The sequence below is a fragment of the Aphis gossypii genome, chromosome 1 (genome assembly GCF_020184175.1).
Source record: "Aphis gossypii isolate Hap1 chromosome 1, ASM2018417v2, whole genome shotgun sequence".
NCBI lineage: Eukaryota > Metazoa > Arthropoda > Insecta > Hemiptera > Aphididae > Aphis > Aphis gossypii.
Genome location: NC_065530.1, coordinates 772676 through 785038, shown reverse-complemented (window position 1 = coordinate 785038; position 12363 = coordinate 772676). Strand labels below are relative to the sequence as shown.

General features: G+C 29.7%; 1 protein-coding gene across 2 annotated transcripts in view; it reads left to right on the top strand.

Annotated features, from left to right (window-relative positions):
• The window catches only part of LOC114120736 (uncharacterized), a 65684-nt gene extending 53734 nt beyond the window's left edge, over positions 1 to 11950 (top strand). For both annotated transcript variants that reach the window (XM_027982744.2, XM_027982743.2), the window contains 4 exons: positions 5194 to 5529; positions 5816 to 6350; positions 6920 to 7292; positions 9416 to 11950. In XM_027982744.2, coding sequence (XP_027838545.1) covers positions 5346 to 5529; positions 5816 to 6350; positions 6920 to 7292; positions 9416 to 9931 — 1608 coding nt within the window. In that variant the 5' untranslated portion in view covers positions 5194 to 5345 and the 3' untranslated portion in view covers positions 9932 to 11950. The remainder of the gene's footprint in view (positions 1 to 5193; positions 5530 to 5815; positions 6351 to 6919; positions 7293 to 9415) is intronic.
• The last annotated feature ends 413 nt before the right edge of the window (positions 11951 to 12363 follow it).

Sequence of the window (12363 nt, the reverse complement as noted above, 5' to 3'; positions counted from 1 at the left end):
TAGGTTTAAGAAAAAAAACTGTTGGGAAAAATAATATCATAGTAGCAAATATTTAATAACTATATTTCTGTCACGCCTTATCGGGAATATATATATATTATACATTTGCTATATTGCAAGTGGACTGTATAGAAACACACCAAACTCGTTTTTATATAAGCTGCAATTGTTTTGCTGTAGCTTTTTTTAACCCATCTATGTATACACCACTGTGGTTTAATTTCGAACAACCATTGAATCATTTCCCACGAAACAAAGATATTGCGATGATTCTTATCGGCAGTTCAAGTAAAACTTGTCAGACACCGACACCATTATAGACAATAATGAACATTATGCAATTACTGACTTTTATTTTAAAATTGTTTATTCCAATGATACGAGTATTAGGCTACTTATTATAATTTATTATATTATACATTATTGTAGAGTACCTACCTACTTATATTATACGTAAGTCACATCGTACCGTTATAGAGAATGATGTTATTATCTATTGTTGAAATTCATAAATTTTACTTAAATTTGAATTTATTAAGACATAAACTAAATATATAAATAAATAATATGATATTTAGTCCAAAATAAGTATCATACAAAATAATTTGTCTTACAACCACATTAGGACTAATAAGTTCAATAGTGTCAATCTATGTCTAGTTCCTATTTTATGTTTTAGATCAACATAATTGAAAAAAGTATAATACTTATCAAAGCCGGGTTGAGAATTCTCAAGAGTACATTACCAGAAACTAAAAACGTTATAACAAAAATAATGAAATCTCGATTTATCTGTGAGTTCTATTTTACCAACTAAAAATACAAAGCAATTCATACAAAAATGAAAAAAAATTAGAATAGAAATGTTTTTATACTTATATATACGCAGACAAATCCACTTAAAAAACTCAGTGAAAAAATATTGCTAAGTAAGAAAAAAATAAATCATTAAAATTAGAAAAATTAGCTATTATCTGTCTCTCACGTACCTCGTGCTGTACTCATGCTGTCCATAGTTTATGTATTTCATATCTGTAACAAATAAACTTAAAATGTGTAAACAGTATTGATTGAACAAAAGTCAATATTAGATTAAACACTAGACAAATGTTGGACTAAAGTAATCGTCGGAATATCTCTTTGGACGAAATTACAATTTAACTAAATTCTATAAGCCTAACCTTTATGAATCGATATTTATTTCAACTGAATTTTTCCCTGATTTTTGTAGAATTAATCACCAAATATACAATGACAAGGTTAGGTTAGGTATGACAATATATAATTCATATACTATAAGTATATAAATAGAAGTATTTGGTTTTAACTTTAATCGGTTTCAGTTTTGAAAATTCAAATCTAGTGCTTAGGCAAACTTTACGTTCATGTTATGCTAGTCTTGTAAAGACCATTAACGTTCAAGAATACTATTTCATTTATATTTGAATATATCATCACAAGATAACTATAAATATATTATAACGAATAACGATACATATATTATATTATGTACATTGTGCAGTTTGCTCTTTAAAAATATCGAAGTAGGTATATACTATATAATATTATAATGCTGAAACTTGCAAAAACCATTTAATTTAGAGCGTGTGATAATAATAGCACTGACATAATGCCGTTTTATTATTTTTATAATGTTACATAAATCCGTATATAATATAATATGAAGGTAATATAATACGACTCATTATGGAACCCTCGCCGATATTTTACCCCCATACACCGCCCGACCGTGTTCGTGACACACATATTGTCTCGACTTCGTGCACCGAAACTTTCTCAGCTCCCCAATGCTTTTCATCATATATATATAGTATATACTATACCTCAACATGCATATAAATGTATATAGGTACACTACGCGATTTAGCATTGAAATGCCGTGCTTCCGACATAAAATAATATTATTGTATTATAATATACTGTGCAGTCAACAGCTATATTGCGATTTTTTTCTGTCATCACTCTTCGTTTATGTGGTGTAGGTATACCACGATAACAAAATTGGCAAGGAAGGGGGGGATACGAGGGACATAGAAACATCGAATTCATGATTTGCAGAACCGACAAGGGAAAAAAACAAAAACTGATTATAATATTATTCAAAAATTGATTAACCATCGTCAACATCGTGGCCCGTTCGAACAACGCAGTATAATGTACACCCGCCAATAAATTATAATATTATAATAGTAAGTCCGAATCGAGAAAATATTATTATATTATTAAATGTGTGCACTGGTGCTCGTACTCATATACATGGTATGTGCGTGTGTGTTAAAAAGCCGACGCCCGTAAGTAGGTTACTACGGCTCCGGGCAATTCGTGTATTGGTGGTGTGCGTGTATAATAAATGTTCCAAGTATCTCATATGGTATGTATATATATACATTTATGTGTATGTGTGTTGTGTGTATGTGAGTGCGTGTGCGTGTGTGTAATCGTTATGTACTGGAAATGTTTCGACATAAGAACTAACGAAATAAATAAAAATTACTTATCTGCTTCTGCAGTTACCTGTAGATCACTGCATTACAGAGTATATAATATATTATAATACATCAGCTAGCTATAAAATATCTACAGCAATAGCACACTGCATTTAAAAAACCTATCTATACTACAGCTATTAAAATAGATCTATACTATTATAGTATTAGTGTATTACTACCCCGCATACACGGATATATGTGCAATATTAAATTATTACTGTTATTGTTACTGTCGTTTGACGATAATATAAATTGTGCTATATATGCGTCCAAATGGTTTTTGTTTTCTGTGAAAATATCAAATTATAATTTTAAAAATATATGCTATAGTCTTCCAGCTACCTAAACGTTACCTATACATTAAAACTAAATTTCAAAATAATAAAATAATAAAATGTGCTTGTGTCCTATATTTGTCCTATCATTTTTATTTATATTATGACCGACGTATCAACTATCTGTTTTTTACATCTTAGAGCACCTATGTGTACCTATTATTATAAAAGTTCATTGTAAGCGTGAGTGTGGTGAAACGGTGGCAGAAAAAATGCTGTTGTGCAACTGAAAAACACGCAGATGGAATATAATATACTCTACGCTGTCCCGCTCATTATTATTTTTTCTCTTTTTATTTTAACAGTATTTATATTTTATTTTAAATGGTTTTTTTTTTTATGAAATCATACAGTATAATTATTTTTTTTATAAATCTTTTGAATAAATCGCTGGTCGATTAAATTTCACCGCAAATAATCCTAAAATAATATAACATCGTGTCAGATAAATTATTTAACGACTTGTCTAAAAAAAAAATTCGATACCCGGAAATTCTACCATGATTTCCATCGGATTCTTTACAGGCAGACGGCTAACTTTGCAGACGAAACGTTTCACCATTGATTATGATGATGAGCTTCGGGCCATATATACCTACACACTATATTATTATTGTACGTGAACAACCTATACTATATGACTGCGTATGGATCGCAAGTGCTGCCGACCAGTAATTAGTTTCCTACCTAATAGTTCTTTACCAAATGTATATTGTACGACGTTATGACATCACATAAATATAATAAATTGTGTTTATAAAATACAATTTTATTGTACCGACCCCAATTAAGAAATAAGAAAAGTAAAATAATTTTATGGAACACTGCTGACGGGTGTATGACATCCGGATGCGTAGTTAATTCTTTGAAATTTACATTTTGTTTTTCACTGCCCACACGACACTACAAAAGTATACCAATATTATATATATATATCACTATGCTATAACATTGTGTGAGTGGAATAGATAATACAAGTCCATATAAAGTTATATAATAATTCTGATAGGAACAATATATATTATATTGTATATTTAATATTATTTATGCAAAAATATAAATAATAAATTTCTATATTATATCGAAGAAACATTATAACATATAAATATCTCTTGACCTCCTCTACATATAGATACATGCATTAATAATACTGTATTAATTTCTTCTAAATTATGCGGGCCGTTGGCCTCCCTATACTCAGCCACCGTGGTTAGCCTATGTTTATTTTTTTTTTTTAAACAACTGCTCTGTATATAATTATGGATTTAGTATGATAATAATATAAACGATACTACGATAGTATAAATGTATATATATATATATATATATATTTAAATTTTGTACAATAGCCGGTTTATGACGATTAATACATATATAATCTATAGGTACCTATACTTTATAATAAATATGATTTATATTTAATTGGTATACTTTTTTTAAGAAAACTTTTATATACTTATAATCAAGAGTGTAATAATAATAATAATAATAATAATAATTCATTAATAGAATTTAAAAAAAAAAATACTTAATCAGCAATAACTATAGAAAATGTTAACGATTTCATACAAACCACTCACGATCACTAATAATAATAAATATACTTACAATTCTTTACAGACTTTCCCAAAAAATATACTATCTATAATATGTGTTGTATATATGTATATTTACACCATCCTTTTTACAACAGATTTACCTAACTATTTATACGAAAATTATTATCTTATTTCATATCTACTACAAGAATTGATGAAATATACGATTCGAATTGGTGATACTAGGATCCCCAATACCAAATCACTTTTTACCTACATATTCAAATTATGTAGAATCTATGATGGTTCATTAAATCTCAATATACCTTCGTATATATTATATCGTCAAATATTTTTGTTTATGACATTACTCATTATTCCATGAATACGTTTTATTTTTATTTTACGTCTCTAACACGCATAACATCAAGACATATTTAACCTACAAATTCAACCGTATAATTTAATATAGTATTAAAATATAGCGAATATAGACGCTTTAACCCAGTAACGAAGAGTATAATAAATATATAACCGTAATATATTATTATAGAAATCGATGTTTACGAGAAGTAAAATAGACCTAAACTTAAATTCAAATTAAACTTGATTGCGTGAATACCGATTTTGTTAAATCAAACGTTTAACTTGTATCATATAAAATTATACTTAGTTTTCCTTAGTTCTTAGTAAAATCACGTTCGTTAAGTGCTGACATTTACTCTACTGTATTCCATGTACTACATAGTGTATTGATTCAATCATTAATTTAAAATTTTACAATAATAATATTATATGTGTGTTTTTCAGATTGAATTTTCACCGTCTCGTATCTTGTTTGCATACGACAGTTGTTCGTACGTTAGTTTGGACATGCGTGCTTCAGTGTTGAAAATGATGTGATTGGGTGCACAACCCATAGGTGGAATACCGTTTGAACAAAAATCCGATTTCGCAATATTATGGACGTTGCGTCCACCGATTACCTTAAGACTGCACTGTATTCGGGAGATAACGGCCCGGACACGGGTAACCGAGACAGCCTCCGACTAATGGAGCTTGGGCTCCACCTGGAGACCCTTCACGACGGATCACATCGGATCAACACGTCAGTGGATCATTTGCTGAACGACCCTTCTCTGTCAGGTGGGCATTATTATTATGTCAAATTAATATTAACAAAAGAATTTAAATAATTTATCAGATCTTAAGGATACACTGTTTTCTGTAGATTTATAAAATAATAGACACGTGACATAATTATTGTGTAGTAGTATAATATGTTTTATCAAAGTGTAATATTATATTAAAATGTACGTTTGATATTACTTAAATATAACACCTGACGGTATAAATAAATAGTATTGTGTATAAAGATGTTCTTAAAAATCGAATTTAAATCTAAATAAATGGTGTTTGTCCACATGTGCAGAGAGGAACAACAACGAATTTACATTCGCTAACAACAACAATAACAACAGCAACAACAATAACAATAATAACAATAGTTTCGAGACAATTATTAGTGGCGACCACGGCTTTGACTTGGACTGCGCGCCTAGCTCGTTCGCTGACAAGTCAGACATAGTGGACCAATGGAGGACGTTAAACACAGACGGAGCCATCTATACGGTGGAGGTGGTGAACAATTCAGACGGTGGTGTCGGCGAACCACTGTGGTGCATGCCTGCTCTAACCGAACACCACCAGGATACCAACGCGGTGAGCAACTTCGACGAGACACTGTTGTCGATGAACGGCGCCGAGTCCACAGACCCGGTGGGCACTGGCAGGTACATCAAACAGGAATCTTTGAGGGAGTACATCAAACAGGAACCGTTGACGGAGTACATCAAACAAACAGAACCGCTGCAGGAGTACATCAAACAAGAATCTGCAGAGTATACAGGCGATGAACTTCTCCGGAACGCATTGCTGGGCAAAACCAATCATAACCACCACCAGAGGTAAAACCATACGATATATGTAATATATATTATAATATACGTAGATATAGCTTAAATTCACAATATATTAATATAAATTTCATATTTATATCTTTTATAGTAATGTGAAACAAAGCACTAAAATTGAATACTTAAATTTTTAATTACCAGAAATGCATCAAAATTATAAACAAAATAAAAATAAAAATTTTCAATAAATTGAACTAAAAAATATTTACCTAATTTAAATTTTAAACTGTATACTTTTCATGAAATACATTTTTATAAGTTATAATTTACTTTGCGACTAGAACAATAATTTGAAACCAATAATATTAATCATGACACTCTACCGACAAGTATATGCTTTAGTTGCATATTAAGCACGTATAGTATAAGTTAACGGCGAGTTAAATTCAGATATTTTTATTTTTTTAGTCATGTACTATTATAATATGCTGGTATAGTTTTGAGGTATTTATTTATTTTTATTTATAATAAATCATGATTATTACGAAATTGTGTATATGACTTAAATTAAATACATTTTATAAACGGTAACTTAACATGTTTGTGATCCTTGTGCTCAGGTACGGCGATAAGGACGTCAAGCCATCGGTGTCCACCGCATCAGACAGCCAAAACTCGTCGCCTGGACCACAGTCCATGCAAGATGTCGCGTCGTACCCGTCGACATCCACCGTGGATATGCAAGATGTGCTAGCAACGACTAGCAACTGCAGCAACGGCATCAACGGCAACACAATCGTCATGATCGACGACGACATGCCGTCAATGTCGCTACTGGTGGCCGGCGACGGGGCCTCAGCGCAGAACGTCGATGATCTCCTCTTGCCAGACTTTGACTTCCAATACATCGATGGCCTGGACAGCGACATGTCTCAGTCGTTCCAGCAGTACTGCCCCACTAGTCAGGGGTTCGTATCCTTCATCGCCGCAGAGGTAAATATGTCTTTTTTTGTCCATCACATAAAATGTCCACCCGTTTAAACAACTATCATAATATAAAATAAACATATTATATAGATATATATCAAATGACTTTGGGATTTTCGCTAGAATCCAATATTACCACATGGACGTTTATTATTTTATACATATTTTTATGAGCGTATAGCACCACGAATGACTAAATCCTTTTGGCTGTAGATTTCTATCACAATACATACTTTCTTATATCGACTGTTTTTTTTTATAAATAAATTATTCGCATGCATTTTCAAAATGTATAAACTACTTTCCAAACGTCTTTTCGTGTTCCAAACGATCTGTTTACATTGATTAAGTAAAAAAAAAAAATAGCTATAAAACTATATTTACTCAAATACATATCCAGTTTATTTGCAAGAAAATCTAGAAGATCTTTAACCCCTTCTTAAATCGAATAATTATGCACTTTAGAATTTAGATTTTAGAAGCCATCGATCTCCATCATTTACTAAACAAATATCAATCATATTTATTACGTAATTATATTAATATATAATAGTTACCTACTAGGTGCAGTTGTTATACCGTGCGTTAACTGACATAATATTGTTTTAAACCAGTTGGCATTAAACGTTTTGTGAAATCATAAATGATCCTGCGGTGAGCTGGTTTTAAAATAAAGTACATTCAATGTACATATATAATGTATATCGATAAAGCATGTACATCGTACATGTAATAGTAACATTACTTATATAGAGCCGCCTTATGGAGATTTAATCACCTACATTAATGCTTCATTATAATTATTCATCAAATATTCGAAAAATTACTGCTTCAAAATTATGTTGATTTTAATCAAAAGCCATAATTGGTCGCAAATAGCTATTATTAACAGAAAGAAAATGTACGAGTATTCATAAAGAACTAAAATAAGTGCATTGCAGTATTTATTTATGCCAATATAATTTTTTGTTTTATTTTCTTAAATTCTTAATACTGAAAAAGATAAAACTATAATATTATAAACTAACTGAAATTAAAAGTTAAACTTAAGTACCACATGAAAACAATACTATATAATAATCTATGCACAATAGTAGGTTATAATTAAACATAATAAATTAATCAGTAGTCTACTCGAGAAGTCTGGTGTCATTATTGACCGTTAATACCACTCAAATGTGATTTAAGAATTAAGATTTAACACTTTAATACTCTGGTATAAATTTTTTTAATACGATTTGTAAATGAAGATGATAATAATGAAATATCTTTTAAAATTACTCGGGAATCAAAACATTTTATAATTCTTTTATGGCCGCAAACTAATTATTATATCTATACTTACCCTGACTCATCTACAGCTCATGTAAACATTTTAGCCAGTTACATATATACTTACCCAAATCACTGTTAATTATTATTATTTTCAGAAAAGTAAATTTATCGAATTTGCATTTAATTTCATTTCATTTTGAGTTCTAAATATTTAAAATACAAATTTAATCGAGAAATCAACAATTTTTCACGTATATCCATTGTGGTTCGTAATAATTTTTTAGCTCTCATTTACGAATCGTATATTTTAAAAATGAAGAATAAAAACATTCAAAAAATAAAAATTTTATTTTGCATTTAATCTATCTTTACATTTTTCAGACATAATATTTATGTTAATTTAAATAAATGTATATACAATAATATATTATATACCTAAATACATGTACCAACATATAAATATTTTTTTAAGTAAATTTTTTACTAGATATTCAGTGAAAACTGGTGGATTTGGCGTTAACACCAATATATTATAATATTTAAGTATAAAAAGTTAATTTTACATAAATTATTTCAACAAATAGTTTTTACGTGATTGTTATCTGTTTATTTTTGTTTCAAACTAAACATTTTTAAATTGTATATATATTTTATATTGGCCATTTACATAATAATTGGAAATTTATTTTAATATAAATTTTGAAGTATATTATAGTACTTGTATATACCTAATATCTCATGTCTGTTTCCAGTGTCTTAAACACACAACCACAATGGTCACCAAGCACATATATTACCTATTTTATAATGGCGACAATAATAATAAGTTGTTATATTCTGTTTGTGTAACACAGGTTGCGAACATTTCGCAAATCCCGGCCACGGTGGTGCTGGACCACCGGGAACTCGAACAGGTGTCCACGTCGTCTTCGTCGTCCCCACCCGTCCGACCGGCTAAGAAATACAACCGTCGTTCACACCACACTAACGGCAAGACGAAACAGTCGGCCGGCGGCGGTACCGGAACGTCGATCAGTGGTTCTGGTGGCGGCGGAGGGTCGGCCTCGGTGTCTGGTGACGACCAGCCGGCCGGTCACCCACCCGCTAAGAAAGAACGGTCGCTGCACCACTGTCACATATGCAGTAAAGGCTTCAAAGACAAGTACTCGGTGAACGTTCACATACGCACCCACACCGGCGAAAAGCCGTTCATGTGCACCGTGTGCGGCAAGAGCTTCCGGCAAAAAGCTCACCTTGCCAAGCATCAGCACACGCACACCACGCCTGCCAAACCGGCACAATCGTTGTCGTCCGTCACGCAATCCGTCAAAGGCAGTGGCGGGGGCGGCCGAAGGTCCACGTCCAGATAGCCCGGACTGTGGCCGATTATCACCACCGAGTCACCGTCATCACCATTGCCACCACTACACTCATCAAACGACACTACCACCATTTACCACCAATCATATTATACCAATATACCAACGTCCGAAACCACCAACACCATTGACCTCTGACCTATCATTCCTACGGCTTCCTGAAAACTCGCCGAAAACGTACGAAAAATAAAACCAGATGTTTTCGTCATCCGCGGTGTCGTACTCATATCCGTTTTGTGCGCACTGCGTGCTAAACATTATAAATAATAGTTTTATTATTATGATTATTATACGTAAATAAAGGCGAACGTCGTGTGTGTGTATGTGTACCGTACATAGTACATACCTACTACACACGCTAGCTTTATTTCGACGACTCGGCCAATCTTTTTCTCCACCCGGAGAAATCGTTTCTAATGTGATGATTAATAAGTTAACCTCATTAAAGAATAATATTAATGTAATGTTAATCGCTTTACGAATCAAAATATTCAAGAGTATTGTTTTTTTTTACGTGTAACTTTTTTTTTATTATAATTTTTAAGTTTATATACACCGTGTACATGATATAATATTTTTCTATGTTACAATAAGATTTACATTTTTTTAAACAAATAATATTATATCACACACATTTATACATAGCATATTACGTATATTTCAATACATAGATAGGTTTATAAATATTTGATCTATATTTATAAAATAAAATTATCGTGTACTATTCCGTCCTGAGGCCTGTGATAGAAATGAACACGTTGCAGCTATAATAATGTTGCGAAACGATATTTATGTAATATTATTTAGTCACGTTTTTTGTGTATTATAAAATATATATATTATATTATTATTATTATTTTGTTGTTATAAAATTTTTTAGTTTTTATGTTGTATTCGTTTTAATATGCGTGTTATAGGTATTCCTATAGATTACCTAGACACCAGACTTCAATTATTAAGTTATCATATTAATTATATATTATGTATGTGTATGTACGAAAGCAAAATAAAATTTAAAATAAAACTAGGTAATTTATTCGTGTTACTTAATTGTTTTAAGCATTTTAGGCCTTTAATACTTAATTGAATTAAACAAATTAGAAACGTAAGTATTATTTAGATAGCTAAAATGTTTTTTTCTTATTTTTTTTTTCTTATTATTATTTTTATTATTATTAATATTAATATTATTATTTGTATTATTATTTAAAACCCGTAGAAATATTTGTACTAAAGTAATATTATTGTTATTTTTAATTCCATACGATGACGATGAAGTTTTTCATTCATATTAATTGAATACTTGCCAAATAGCAATAGGAACAATTTAAATTTTATAATAATATCTATTTCTTGTGCCATACACAATAATAATCATGACATTATAATAAAATGTTCTATTACATGACAAATTTTAACTACACGTTTACAGTATTATAAATAAGAATATCGTTTTAAATTAACACTTTTCTACTGAAAATGTATATAGTATATATATATTTTCGTTTTATTACAAATTTAACATTTTATATTCATAAATTAAATGTATCTCAATTTGTTAATAAATACTTATATACGTCATTCCTGCAATAATTTTGACTGTGATTTTTAAAATGAATTATCTTTATATATTTTCTCATTATATTTAAAATAGTAACATTCCATTATTTTATTTTATAATATATAATTTAAGAGAATTTTTTTTTATATATATGTGGTTTTTATTTCGAACAATAAATATTAATGTTATCGTATATGTAGGCCAAATGTACATCATTTTCGTGTATACCAACTCAGTATTTTTGTAAGTTTTTTTTGTTCGTATCTGTTTTGTAAAATTAATGAAAATTATTTATTCCTAACGAATTGTACATTTATAATTACTATATATATATATTTATATTTATATGTATGTATATTATATATTCCATATTATTATGTGTGTATATACAATATGCATATCATATAGACACCAGACATCGATAAATATATATATATATATATTTTATATTTTCATAATATCTTGTTTTTTCCTTAAATCCCATTTGTGTGTGTATATTATATTTACGAATATCGGAATATATATACCTATTTATAAAATATAAACTATTATTTTTATCATTTTTATTAAAAGAAACTTCAAATTATTATAAATTGTTTGTCATAATAAATTGAAGTATAAAAACATTGTAATACTAGCGATTATCACATAACAACAGATAGGTAAGCGTAAACCAACATTATATTAGATTAATAAAGTTCATCTCAAATTGGGTATTACATTATTTTATTGGTTACTTCGATTTTTAAATTTAAACGACAATTCTGTATTTTATTTTCCATGATACATAAATAACTGGCTTGCTCGAATATTAATTATTTACAAAACAATAAAACATCATCGAAATTCATGTTCATACGAC